General features: G+C 44.9%; 1 protein-coding gene across 1 annotated transcript in view; it reads right to left on the bottom strand.

Moving 5' to 3' along the window:
• PRDM11 (PR domain containing 11) overlaps window positions 1-15002 on the bottom strand; it is a 41059-nt gene that overhangs the window by 5353 nt on the left and 20704 nt on the right. Inside the window, exon 5 of the mRNA XM_015427333.1 lies at window positions 5469-5656. Coding sequence (XP_015282819.1) covers window positions 5469-5656 — 188 coding nt within the window. The remainder of the gene's footprint in view (window positions 1-5468; window positions 5657-15002) is intronic.

Genomic DNA, 15002 nt, shown 5'->3' on the forward strand with positions numbered 1-15002 from the left:
ATCCAATTGTTTTCCAGCTTCACCAAATGAGGCTTTAGACATGCTAATGGCAGGCCTGGCTGGATACAATGAGATGGTCAAGTTTACACTTTCCTTTTGGATCTCTTGCTCAATCTGTTGCTGTACTAAGAGTATGTGTGTCTGTGTGGGCATTTTCTTTTTAATACATCTTTTGTAACTCTTAATATTTGTAGCTGTTTTCTGTTACACACAGACCTTCACTGTTTCGAACATGCTATTTTAAAATAAGCACGAGGAGAAGTGGAGGGGGCAGTCAGCTGGCAAGTTGCTGCTCCCCCACCGCTGTGCAAATGTAGTACTCCTCAGGGTAAACAGAAACTGGAAATTCATAGACACCAGCATGAGGTGAGGCCTAAGAATGGCAAAGTAGGAAAGTGAAGTTGGAAGCCCTGGTCGTCTCAGCAGGTGGTTCCTACAAAGGCCAGATGGTGGCAATGGTTGAACTGAAAGAGGGAGAAGAAAGCTCTTTCAAGGGTTGGAAAAGCCAAGTAGAGACCTTGGATGGCTGCTGGTGTCCAGACGCCTCAGAAGGGCAAAATGAAACTATAGGTCAGTGGGGCTGTTCCACCACACCCTCCTATGATTATCAGATGCTAAATAAACTAAGCAAATGATTACAAACATGGATAACTTGTGTGATATCTACAAATTCAGGATTTTTTTACTTTTTTTAAAAATAATGCTATGTATACACATCTCTTGAGCATGAATAGATATTTATTTTTTCTTTAACAGAAGACTGGCCAGAAACAAAGTGGGTTACTTAAAAGAGTTCCCTTTTGAAACAGTGACATTTTAGAGGCAAATGAACAAGAAAAACAATTTATGAAATCCTTTAAAAAGGGAGATATTAAGTTTTAAAATCAGGGGAAATCTAAGTGTTAGGGCAAAAACACTGGTATGAAAAATATGGACTGGGATTTTATCTGAACTTGTTTTAGTTTCATTGACTATGGTGCTTGGTACCTTGCACCCCAGTAATGCTTTTCTCCAATGCAATTAGCTGTGCATGGGCATGTCTCAATGACTTCATCAAGTATTTTCATTTTATAATGAGAGAGACTTATCTCAAAGAATGGGCAGCTCTTACGTAAACAGAAAGAATGTAAGGATCTTAGGTATTTTGTGACAGCTGGCAATACCCAGACCATGTAAGTGTACTAAGATGAACATCTCCCTCTCCTGCGGTAACTATATCAAGGAGAAAACTACAGAGCACTACAATTTAAATCTGTATTTGTATAAACAATTGCAGTAAGGAGTATGTATAAGAAACTTAAACAGAGACAAATCTTAAGTACAGGCTGAGATATGATGGAATCTTCTGGAGATGAGAGGAAAGGGAATTGGGTTTCTGAGCTCCACTATATCAGAGTCTCATAGAGACCAATCACAGGCCTCTCCAAAATAAAGCACATGGGTCCCAGTTTCACGCCCAAGATGAAAGACCAGGAAAGGAATACAAGCCACACCCTCTGTTTTGGAATTAACAACACAAGCCCTTCAACCTCTAATAAGCACTCAGGGAAATCCATGACTGACGTAAGCTTTGGCCCTCTCTCCAGATAGCTGCTAGGAAAGGGTATAATACCCAGGGGTTCATCTTGTGAACTGAACTGCCTGATTGCTGGAGGCCCTGGTCTATATATACAGAATCTGGTTGCAGAAATCTGAGGCGGTAAAATGACAGACTGTTGGGGAGGCGATTGTTGCATGTTCTTAATGATCCCTCATGTAAAAACTCTCTCTAATTTTTTTTTAAAAAACCACTTTGGAGGGAAAGACTCTGACCTCCCTCCCCACCTGCCACACACACATTGCTCTTTTGCTCAATTAGTTGGTTGGTTTTAATTTGCAGGAAATTAAGGTAGGGAACTTTGAAAAATATAATCCCTTATCCGCAGTCTTAAGTCATCTGACTGATTTAGGGTTGCCAAGTTGATCTTCGCCGGGAGCGGGGGGCTCCCAGCCGGTGTCCAGTGCGAGCACGTGCACCACATGCACGTCACCCGGAAGTGACGGGAGGACGCCGGGCACGCTGGGGGTGGAGCCACAGCCATACAAGGGAAAACTCTACGGTTTTCCCTTGTATGGCCGTGGCCTTGTCCCCAGCGTGCCCGGCGCCCTCCCATCGCTTCCGGGTGATGCGCACGTCAGGGAGGAGTTCCCCCCGGGGCCCGATCCGGTGACGCCGGGGAACGGGCCTCTGGGACGGGGGTTTCCCCGCCCCCCGGGGGGACTTGGGATCCCTAGATTGATTCTACCTCCTCAGCATTTTGCCTCTGCTTTCTGCTATGTGTGTAGACCAAGCTCTAGGCCAGGGGTGTCAAACATATGGCCTCCGGGCCAGAGCTGGCCTGCCCAGGTCTTTAATTCAGCCTGTGGGTAGAGTGCCCCCCTGCAATCCCCCCATTAGAGACTTACTGCTTATTAAATCACACCAGCCGTTGGGGTCGGCGGTGCAATTGGCAGCTCCATGTGACTGGCTTTTTCCGGTGGCTGTGATCAGCTGCTTCCACTCCCCTCTGTTCTTCCCAGCTGCAAACTACCTTGTGTGCTTTGTTTACAAAGGCTACAAGAGCCTCATTGTGATCAGGATCTCCCTATGACCCTTGCCAGTGACTCTGCTTCATTTCTGGGCTATCCTCTGCAACTGGAAGTTACCTTCTGTGCTTTGTTTACAAAAGCTGGAAGAGGTACAATTTGCTGCTGCAGCCTCACAGGTTGGGGCGAGTAGGGTTTTTTTGCCATTATATTGTAGTAAAGCTGCATTATATGTTGGCTGGAGTGTTATAGGTGCTTTGGCTGGTAGCAGTATGGAAAGTTAGAGATCAGTATGAGCTGCTAGCAACCCCCCGCCCTTTGAATACAGTAATGCTGTTGTTGTTATATTGTAGTAAAGCTGCATTATATGTTGGCTGGAGTGTTATGGATGCTTTGCCTGGTAGCAGCTTGGGAAGTTAGAGTCAGTATGAGTTGCTAGCAAAACAAACAAACCTCTTTGAATTGAATTGTTAATGTTTTAAGCAAAACATAAAACTTATGTCTTAAGTAAAAAATAATGTCTTTGTCTTTGTGTCCTTTATAAAGTGTCTATCTCTGGTACCTGGCATTACATTTATAACACACATGACCTGGCCCCACAAAGTCCCATTTATGTCATATCCAGTCCTCATAACAATTGAGTTCAACACCCCTGCTCTAGGCCCTTCAGTTCTGCTTCTGGCTGAATATACCCCAACTCCTGCCTCGTGACAAATGCCTTCATGCACAGTTAGGTATCTCCACAGGCCGATAGCTCCCAACCCTGAAGTCTGTGGAGAAAAGACGGCTTCATTGCCTTATAGAGGTGGTTCATTATGTAGCATTTCCTTAATTAGCAGCTGATACATTTTAACCCTCAGGACACTATTCCCCCCAAAATTTTAAAAATAGGCTTTTGAAATTCAAAGTGTTTCAGGTTTGGTATCTTTGTGTGTGTATGAGGGGAATTAAATCTTATTTAGAGAACTAACATAGCACCTTGGTAATGTTCCATGAACTCACATACAACGGTGGGCCCAAGAACAACTCTTCAACTTCCCAGGGGACCACATTTTACAAAGGAATGTCTTTTACCAAGTCAAAACATCAAAGCAGCAGCTGAAAACAATGATGCTAGTATGAATTCCAGAGACAAAGTTAGGTAATCTTCCTTTTGTAGGTCATATTTGCTTGTTTAGGTTACAGTACAACAGCCCTTCACATAGCCTTGGTCACAGCATTACATGACTGATCAGAGCCAATTTAGAACTACCCAAAATTGTTTTTCAACTGAGTATATAGCCAATACTGGGCACTGGATCTGGCTCATTGTATTTATTTCTCAGCTCACAACAGAACAGCAATTTTAATTCACTGTATATTAAATAAGAGATCTCATAAATTGTGTGTATCTGAAGCCCAGTTACCAGTTTTATGTAATTCAGGTATTAAATAAGAGATCTCATGAATTGTGTGTATCTGAATTTAAGCCCAGTTACCAGTTTTATGTAATTCAGGTGAAATTTCTCTTCTACACCCACAGATTGAAAACATCCAAAGGACACATTCACAGACAGTATAGTAAGAACATATTTGAAATGTCTGATGTAGTTCAGTGAAAGTGCCATTTCAAAAATACAGAGAAAAAAAGAAGCATATGACCTTAAATTTAGTGTGACCACAATGCACAAACACAACAGAAACCTAAATTAATCTGGTCTAGAACACTGCATTATGATGGAAACCAGGAACACAGTTCTAACAAAACCACTGGCATTTATAGTAATAATATGGCATTTCTATATATGTCTGCTGAATTACATCTGGAGAATGGCACTAGTTGGGATCCTATGAATGAAGTATGAGAACATAAGAAGATAACTTCCAAACATAAGATTAAGCCTCCATCTAGTCCAGCATCTTGTTTCCAATAGTGGGTAGCCAGATTCTTTTGAAAACTCACCAAGCAAGTCCTCCTCCATTGTTATCCCCAGTGTTCAATATGTGTAGGTATACTGCCTCTAAACAGTGAGGTTCTATTTAGATGTCATAACAAGAAGCCATAGGTAGCCCTATTCTCTGGGTTTGTCTAATACCACTTTTTCACCCTCACCATACCTTGCAGATGATCCTGAAAACCGCACTGCAGTAAGGGAACCAAGGCAGAACAAAACATCTGTGTAGAAACAGCCTATCTTATCCTTCAACAATCCTTTGCTGAACTTAAAAAAGGAGGGCTGGGAACAGGACTTGAGGTACACAAACCCAGGGCAAAAACAAGCAGGCACTGCTGTTAAGAAGAAGGGTGCAACAGAAGCATAGCATAAGTCCCCAGTGTACTTTTAAGAACATGGGAGGATAATGAAATCCTATTACTGTGGGTTTTGCAATAGAATGATGATGTCCCTCCTCCCCTTAGGCTATTCTTTGGCTCAAAAACCAATTTATGGTATTACTGGGGGGGAAATTCCCTGGTGTCTGCAGTCACCAAGGATACCACAGAACCAGGGGACGAAGTTTTCCATTTAGTCTTTTGGTACTGTTCTTCAAAGTTCCATGGGATTCAGTAGATCAGAACAGAACGTCAGGAGTAGACAGAGAACAAATCTCAGTCACGACACAGCAGTGCACTGAGAATCAAGCACAGGATCCCACTGTTGACTTGATAATATATGCCTAAAAATCAGAATTAATTAAAAAGAAAGTCTCCACACACTTAGAATGCCCAACCAGGGATAGTTTATTTCAACTGGGTTTTCTGTTCATTTCAGTCTCAGGAACTGCAATTTTTTGTCAGCTTTATTGTGTACTGAGAAATGTTACTAGGTTTGTTCCTGCTTTGAGAGCTTTCATTGGCTGAAATGTGCTAAACATTCAGAAAGAAATAGTGAAGAAATGCCTCAGAGCATGAAGAAATCACCCACCTCTTGTGAGGTTTCTGTTGATGGTCTCCTGAGACATGCTGTGCAATCTCTTCATGTAATCCTCGCTGTACCAGACTCTCAGCCTCTCTCCTGGCCGGATGTCCCGGCAAGTTCGGAAGTAAATCCTCTCACTGTGCTGGAATGCCATCAGGTTCTGTTCTCTCTCCTCTCGAGATATGGCCACATACCTGAGGATAACAAGACAGATTTTGACTCACAAATAGGCTTCGTGGAAATTAAAACAAACCTTTGCCACAACCATGTCAGAGTGTGACCTTGAAAATGCCACAGAAACAGGAGTAGGGTGGCATGAATAACAATATGCGAACTGACAGAGCAGTAATAAAATAATATGCACGCCAATGGAATGTTTAAGGACTTCTTGAGACTGGTATGCCATTTCTGCCTGGAAAGAGATCAAATTGTTCTCAAGAGTGCTTCTTCCCCACCCAAGAGCTTGAGCATGTTTGGTAAGTACTTATTTCACTTAAATACAATTCATGGCCCTTGGACTACACTGTTTCTTTTTACAATCCTAGAGTCAAAATAGGGGTGTGCACGTGGTAGAAAACTAGCTGAAAAAAATACCCCCAAAATACATTATTAGTATTTTTGGGATATTTTCTCAGCCACTTACTGAGCAGACTACTGATTCAGCTATCTGAAAATGGCCACCACAAAAAAAAAAAAATCCCAAAAATTATTCAGGAATTTTTGGGACTGCCAGATAGCCACAGTTAAAGGGCTCTCCAGACATTTAAATCCCTTGGGAGTGAACTCTCAGCTTGGAGAAGGCATTTAAAAAGACTGCAAGTACTTTAAATGCCTTCAGAGTTCACTCACAGTGGAGTCGCATGGCTTGGAGAAGGCATTTAAAGGGTCCACAATCCCTTTAAATACTTTTTCTGGAGCCCATAGAATTGGACCCCTGGCAATGTTTTTGAAACTTGGGGGGTGGTTTATTTATTTATTTTATGGTATTTATCCCCTGCCCTCCCCGCAAACGGGCTCAGGGTGGCTGAGGCACCAGCATCTACTTCAAAAAACAGCCCCCTCAAGCCCCAGATACCCCCAGATCCATTCTCCATTATAGCCTATGGGGGCCATTGGCTATGATGGTCCCTGTAGGGTACAATGGAGCCAAAAAATTGGCAATCCCAAATATTTATCAAATCCAAATACCATACCGATATTGGAATTTGGGAATATTGGGAAATGTAATGTTAAAAAAAATGTAAAAAATGTTTCATGTTCAATGTAACTGAACCCAAAAATACCAATATATATATATATATTTGCATACCCCTAAATCAAGAGCTACAGATTCTCACTACTGGCCACTACATGGAACACCTGCCACAAGAAAGTGCTTCAGAGTGGCCTCCACTTGGCAACTGTAGGTTTCATAGTATCTTTCCATTCCACCTGAAAACTTTGAAAGCACCACTACATTCTTTTTCTTTGGATGTTTCAGTTCAGTGAGACAAAAGGGAAGGGATAGCTGTGGTAAGCAATGATCAGATTTTTGTATCATTATTCTTGAGGCGTAAGACCTTGCTGTACAAGGAGTAATGTTCTTGTCAAGCAGCCATGCTACTGTCCCTGCATCAGTGTAAAACAACCCTCTCCCCCAGTGAAAAGCAAGTTCTCAGAAATACAGTGAACAAACAAACAGGTTGCTTACTTGTAACTGATGATCTTCAAGTGGTCATCTGTGCATTCAACCTCTGGGATATAGTGCGCCTGCGCCAACCCCAATCGGTAAAATAGAAAGCAAAAGGGATTTTCGTGCCCTTTCCCCAGTCACGCACCGGGCTCCGGTGTGCATGACTAGGGAGGGGCACAACAATCCCACCAGTTCCTTCTGACCGCTGCCATCAGTCTCAGAGCAAAAGAAAGACAAGAGGACCGAAAGCAGAGGGGAAGGAGGGTGGGTGGTGTGAATGCACAGATGACCACTCAAAGATCATCAGTTACAGGTAAGCAACCTGTTTATCTTCTTCGTGGTCTCTGTGCATCACACCTCTGGGAGATTAACAAGCAATATACACCTACCTGGAGGAGGTAGCTGAAGGTCCTAGATATGCGCCGCCTGCAACACAGTTCGTCCCACCATAGAGCGCTGATGAAGATGCACATCCAAGGTGTAATGCTTCACAAATGTGTGAGGAGAGGCCCAGGTTGCTGCATTGCAGATATCACAGAATGACGCATCTCTCAGGAAGGCCATGGACATTGCTATGGCCTGAGTGGAGTGGGCCTGAAGCGGTCCCGGGAGCAGCTTCTTGGTCAGTAGATAGCACAATTTAATTGTCTCCACAATTCACTTGGACAGTCACTGCGATGATAATTTCTTTCCCTGTCCAGGCAGGGCATGGGAGACAAACAGGGCTGGGGATTTTCTAAAAGGCCACATCCTGTCCAGGTAAAAAAGCAAAGCCCTTTTTATGTCCAGCACGTGAAGGAGATGTTCATCATCGTTCCGTGAAGACGGGATAAACACTGGAAGAACAATGTCAGCCCGCAGGTGGAACTCCGAAACCTTGGGAAGGAAGGAGACATCTGGGGCCAAGGTAACACCATCGTGGTGAAAACTCAGGTAGGGCAGGTCACAGTGAAGCGCAGACGGCTCGCTTACTCTCCGGGCTGACGTGATGGCCACCAGGAAGGCCATCTTCCATGACAGGAGTTGCAAACTACATGTAGCCATGGGCTCGAAAGGCTTGCCCATCAGTTTAGACAGCACCAAAGGTAAGTCCCAGGCTGGTGTAGGGCCCCGAGACAGGGGGGGGAAAGCCATTCCTCAAGGCTTTCCTTAAGGAACTGTTTGGTCTGTGGGTGGGAAAAAACTGAGTTAAACGCCACCTCAGGGTGATTAGTGGAAATGGCAGCTAAATAAACGTGCAACAAGGCACAAGTAAGGCTTAAATCTAAATGGGACAACAAGAAACCAAAAATTGCAACCAGGTCCTAAGGGGGTGGAGGCAACCCCAATGAGCGAAGGTAAGCTAAAAACTTCTTCCATTTCCCATCATAGGAAATACGTGTAGAAGGCTTATGGCAGGTCAACAAGACATGGTCTATCCTGTTCTTAATCCGTTCTACAGTATCCTCCATGCTGTGAGCTTGAGATGTGACAAATCGTGATGCAGCACCTGACCCTTCTGCGCAAGGAGGAGATCTGGCGCTGCCAGAAAGTGAATGAAGGAGCCCTTGGACATGTGAAGCAGAGTGGGGAACCATTGTTGACAGGGCCACCATGGGGTCAGAAGAAGAAGAAGAAGAGGAAGAGGAGGAGGAGGAGATTGGATTTATACCCCGCCCTTCCCTTGGAGTCTCAGAGCGGCTTACAAACTCCTTTCCCTTCCCCTCCCCACAACAGACACCCTGTGAGGTGGGTGGGGCTGAGAGAACTCTGACACAAACTGCTCTTTTTCAAGGACAGCTGTGCCAGAGCTTGTGACTGACCCAAGGTCACATCAGCAGGTGCAAGTGGAGGAGTGGGGAATCAAACCCGGTTCTCCCAGATTAGAGTCCACACACTTAACCACTACACCAAACTGGCTCTCACACCAAACTGGCTGTTCCCGAAGCTGTTCCCTCATTATCTTGTTGATCACCTTGGTGGGAAGAGAAACACATGCCTGTGGGACCATTGGTAGAGAAGTCCGTCTCCCAGGGATAGAGGGTCCCTCCCTGCTCTGGAGCAGAACAGGCGACAGTTTGCATTCTGATGTGTTGCGAACGCGTCTACTTCCGGCTGGCCCCATCCGTCGAAAATCAGCTGGAGATATAGGCAATTGAGTTCCCACTCATGCAACGATGCTCCTCCTCTGCTCAGGAAGTCTGCCTGCACATTTAGGGACCCGGGCAGATGGGCTGCTATCAGGAAGACATTCATTCCAGATCTCGAGGGCCAGTTGACACAGGCCCTTCGACACCGTCCCACCTTGATGGTTGAGGTAACACAGAGCCGTGGTGTTGTCTGTTATCGTGTGATGGGCCACCAGGTGGCAAAAAGACCTGAGAGCATACTGGATGGCTAACAGTTCCAAAAAGTTGATATGTTTGTGGGCCACATGAGCCTCCTACCTGGAGCCCCCACACATCCCCTTGAGATACACTCCCCATCCTCAAAGTGACACATCGGTGGTGTCGTGGATAGGGTGTGTGGGTGAAACAGCATCCTCCAGAAGGTTGTGCGGGTTCTCCCACCAGTCCGAGTCCAACACCTGTGCGGGGGGGGGATGAATCTTTGGGACTGGGGCTGAGCTTGTGGGTGGAACCTCCTGAGGAACTACAGCTGAAGCAGCCTCATGTGAAGTTGGGCAAAAACAAGTACTGCTGTAGTGGCAGCCATCAGTCCAAGGAGGCGCTGGATTTGCCTCACAGAAGCATCCCCTTGCTGACATAAGAGGCTTATGAGAGCAGTGATGTCGTCCGCTCATTTGGGGGGAAGAAACGCCCTGCAGACCCTCGAGCCAAGGATTGCCCCAATCAACTGGACCCGCCATGAAGGGGTGAGCATAGATTTTTTGAGGTTCACTCTTAGCCCTAATGCCTCTAGGATGCCTAGAGTCAGATCTATGTGGCTTAGCAAGGTGGCTTCTGAATCTGCTACCAGCAACCAATCGCCGATGTATGGAAAAATTCGTACACCATGCAGATGAAGGTAGGCAGCGATGACTACCATCATCTTTGTGAAAACTCGGGGGGTATAGATAGCCCGAAAGGAAGGGCCTTGTATAGAAAATGTCCCTCCCCTACAGCAAAACGCAGAAACAGCCTGTGAGCCAGATGGATCGTCATGTGGAAATACACGTCTTGCAAGTCCAGAGTCACCATCCACACACCCTGTTCGAGAAATGGTTTCTGAGGTCTATAATTGGACGGAGCCCTCCAACCTTCTTGGGGACTGTAAAATAGCGGGAATAAAATCCGTGGTGATGTTGGGGTGCAGGAACCGGTTCTATAGCATCTTTTTGAAGATGGTTCTGAATTTCTTCTAGGAGTGTACTCGATGGTGGAGTGAGTACGAAGGTGGAGGTCATAGGAACTTGGATAAACTCTATAAGGTATCCCTCCTTGATGACAGAGAGAACCCACCGATCCGATGTTATCCTTTGCCAGGCAGAAAGGTAAGGAGACAGGTGGGTGGGAGGTATGGATAGACGGCTGAAGTCAAATAATCTGCTTAGGAGCCTTAGAAGACTTTGCCCTAAGTTGCGTGGCTGGTGAAAACTTGGGTGTGCTTCCATAGGGGTGTGAAGACACATTCGGTGACCTTTGCCACTGTGGCTCGGGAGAGGACTTGAGTGAGGACCTGCGATACCATGACTTGTTCCATGACCTTGCCCTGTTATGTTTTGGGGCTTGTGTAACTCCCAGATTGCGAGAAGTCTTGATACTCTCGTCTAGGTCCTGCAAGACCTGAAGAGACCTCCAAAAACTGAAGAGACCCTTGCCTTCAAAAGGAAGGTCCTCAACAAAGGACTTTGCATCCTGCTGTAAAGCTGTGAGTGTCTTAGCTGCCACATCCAGAGTGTGTTTGGCAGCATTAAGCTGATGCTTCGCCAAAAGCATGCCTTCCATTTGAATTTGCCTAATTAGACGGTTAAGGTCATTAGGAAGGGCTGCAATGAATTCAGACAACTGCTCCCAAAGAGCATATTGATATTTCCCTATACAGGCAGTGTAGTTGGAAGTCTTGATACCCGGCGCTCCAGCGGAGTAAAACTTTCTACACAAAGAATCTAACTTCTTTCCCTCCTTATCAGGGGGTGAGGAATGACTACGTTTGCCCTTTGAAGAGGAGGTGACAACCACCGAGTTTGGTTTAGGGTGGATGAATAAAAACTCAGTGCCCGTTTCCTGCACCTTGTACATGTGAACTATTCTCCGGTTAGAGATGGGAGTGGAAGCCGGATGGGGCCAGGGAGCTTTGGCTGCTTGCAGGAGGACCGAGGTCATAGGCAAGGTGATGACTGTCGATGTGTCCATCTGGACAATATCAAACACCGAGTCCGTGACTGTAGGCAGAGGCTGAACGGTTGATAGGGTCAGTGTGTTAGCCATTCGCTTAACAAAATCCCCATAAGACTTGAGGTCCTCTGATGGGGACATTGGGAGGTCCTCCGCCACTTGCTGCACTGGAGAGGGTTCCACAGGAGGATCTGGATGCTCATCCCCAGAGTGCGACGAAGTATTGGAGGAGACAGAATGTTCCGAAGGCTCCAAAAATTACATTGGGCGCATCGAGGTTGAAGGATTCAGCTCTGATGGTCTTTTAAATTGCGAGGGCCTTGGTGGTGGCGGTTTATATGGCTTGCCCATCAGCTTCAATGGTTGCAGGTCAGCAAACTCTGGTGCCGGGGGAGGGTCTCGGTATCGGGAGAGCCGAGACAAGGAGGATTGACGATCCCAGTCCACTGGCACATGAGGCGGGAGCTATGGCATTCCACTAGGAAAAGGATAGGCTTCATACATATATTGCCACTGACGTTGGTCCCAGGAGGGTGAAGGGGGGTGGAACGGTCCCATCGGCCGATCCTGACCATCAGGTCGTTGCGGGGATGGATGCACAAAGGTGCCTGCTCCTTGATCCAAGTGAAGGCTCTCAACACTGGAGGATCGGGAGACCTGTGTTAAGTCCATATCATGCTCAGAGTCCGTGAGCAGCGAAGGTGAAGGTGATGCACCTTGTAGCTGCCCACGGCCAGAAGAGTCAAGTGAAGCAGTCCCAATAGGATTCAATTCCACAGCCCAACGAGGGGTCGATAGAGCCTTAGCAGAGGAACCTTTCTTATGCTTCTTGTGCTTGATAGGCCAGTCATCCTTGCCCTCCCTATGCTTCTTAGCGGGAGTGTGGGCTTCGGACTGGGATGTTGGGACCAAGCATTTCAGCACTGGTCGATCGACATCAGAATCAGCTGGTGTCGAAGACAACATGGCCGTCGACCCCGAGGCAGGAGTCGACATTGAGGCGTGTCCCGAAGTGTCCTGCGACAACACCATTGGTGAAAGGGCCAACTCTAGCAATGCGACACAAAGTCTGGCAGCCCTGTTCTTTCTTGTCTGTTTCAAGAACTTGGCACAATGAGCACAAAGGGCCACTTGGTGCAATTCCCTGAGGCACAGGAGACAAAGAGAGTGTCCATCAGGGGGTGCGATTCTGCTACTGCACTTTAGGCACTGTTTGAGGAAACCCCACCGTTTGGGCATAAGACGGGGGGGGGGCAGAAAAACAACGAAAGAGTCCAATTTCTCTAACTAACACTATTTTTTGTTTCCCTAACTAGGAATCCATCGAAAACAGGAGAAAACCAAAAGGCCAAAGAGAAAAGTTACCGACCAAGGTGGAGCAGATTTTACCAGCTCGGCGGTCAGAAGAAAACTGGTGCAATTGTTGTGCCCCTCCTTAGTCATGCGCACTGGAGCCCAGCGTGTGACTGGGGAAAGGGCACAAAAATTCCTTTTGCTTTCTATTTTACCGATCGGGGTCGGCGCAGGTGCACTATATCCCAGAGGTGTGATGCACAAAGACCACGAAGAAGATCTGGAGTTTTCATCTGTCACCAAGTCACAAATTACAGCTTGAATAATAGTAACACTTAGCATCTATATCATGCTTGAAGAGTGTTCAAAGTGCATCATAAATATTCTGTTAATGGCTCATACGACAATTCTGCAAAGCTGATAAATTATTTCTCCAGTATTGCTGGTAGAAGGAATGCTAGTTAACGACTTGCCTAAGATACGCTAAAGATCACTGGAAATGCAAAATTTGAATCACTGATATCCTGAGTCACAGCTTGTTCTCTTAGCTGGAAAACTAACCGCCTTCTTTCTAATAAATCATGCTATTATTTGTTATGTGCCTATTGATAAACTGCATGTTTCAAATTAAATCCACAAGAGTGTTTGGGGATTTGACAGGGAATCCTGCTCTAGATTTAATTGAGATTAATGAATATTGTGTAGTGGCAGTATCTGCCAGATTCTAACCATACTATGGAGATGGAAAATGTTTGAGAAAATTGGGATGGGACTCATGAATTATTTATCTCTGCTTGAAAAAAAAGAACTTTCACCTCTGCTTCTGTTTTAACCACAAGGCAATTAATTATACTCGGCAATCAAATACATCTATGAACAAAAAATATCTTCTCAAACTACATAGCAGGGTCAAGCTGTACCCACAGAATCTTGTTTCTACTATATTTCATACTTGTTTTATGACACACATCTTAACCACCAAGTTGAAAAGGAGCTTGAGAAGCAACAAACAATACCCAAGCCTTTACACATTATGCACGAAACAAGATATTGTTGGACCAAAATCTGGTTAGGATCTGGCATGGTTAATTGGTACAAATATTTTGGAATGACACAGAATGGGTTGCCATCCTTTTTTGCACATCAGATTTGGTTACCCACTGTTCAGCTGCTTTAGCTATACTCACGCAACTTGTGGACGTGTAGTGCCTTATACTTCAAGGGGAGATACCTGTATTTTTGAGTGACCAATAAAGGAGATGCATACACATAGCCCAGGATACTAGTAATTGTGGAAAGATTGTAAGTGGACCTCAAATATGAAGCTTTACACATTTGGGAAAGGGATCCAGAGACTGTGTAGTAAAACAAGTCCCACCTAAACACATCACCAAGGACTGTTGGATGAGCCTGGCAGGGGAAGATGCTGTCATTTTAGCTAAATGACCTCTTAAGCGCCAACCTTTTTTCCAGGTGCAGAGTTGGCATGTGCTTGCTGCTACTGATGTAGATCAGCCTTTTAGTTATTTAGAGGTCATGTTACCCTTGACCAAATCTCTCTTCTGACTTTTTCTTTTTAATTTATCATGAGTTTGAAGCAATTATCTATTCCAAGCATGAATGCAATACAAGGAGCTATAAGAAACCCTTGCACTTTGAATCTCAGTCTGCTCCTAGTGCAGCATACTCATTTATTTTTTTAGGACTGCATTGGACTAATATAGTTTTTAATTATTAGTACTCCTAATTAACATTTAAATGGTGGTCTTTTAGAGTTGTTTAAAAAATAATGAAGTTTTTTAAAAATAATTATTTTATTTACATTGTAAGCTGCCTTGAGTTCCACAAAGTAGAAAAGCAGCTAATAAATATTTTTAAACATTGCCATCATTATTATCTACTGGACCTCCTATCTGTCAGACTGATTTCACAGGACAAGTATGTTTATGCCAGCAGATAAAGTCGTGTGTTCTTGCTTTCTGTACAACAGTTAAAATGGTGCAAATTTGTGGCATTTTTGTGTAAAATATGGTTTTTCAGGAACATCAAGACATTGTAGGCACTTTCATACTAACAGAATATCAAACTATATGTTGTGTAAAAGAAAGTAGTGCACATAGCCCTTAAAGTGATAATAATTGTTATATGTAATAGTAAAATGGCTGATCTTGCATGGGTGATGAAAGCTGCAAAACAAGGCCCCCACAATCAAGGAAGTGGTCTCTTCTTACTTTGGGCAATCTCCACAGATGCAGAAAA

This window comes from Gekko japonicus, unplaced genomic scaffold (genome assembly GCF_001447785.1).
Source record: "Gekko japonicus isolate JY-2015 unplaced genomic scaffold, Gekko_japonicus_V1.1 scaffold1806, whole genome shotgun sequence".
In the NCBI taxonomy this organism is placed as follows: Eukaryota; Metazoa; Chordata; class Lepidosauria; order Squamata; family Gekkonidae; genus Gekko; species Gekko japonicus.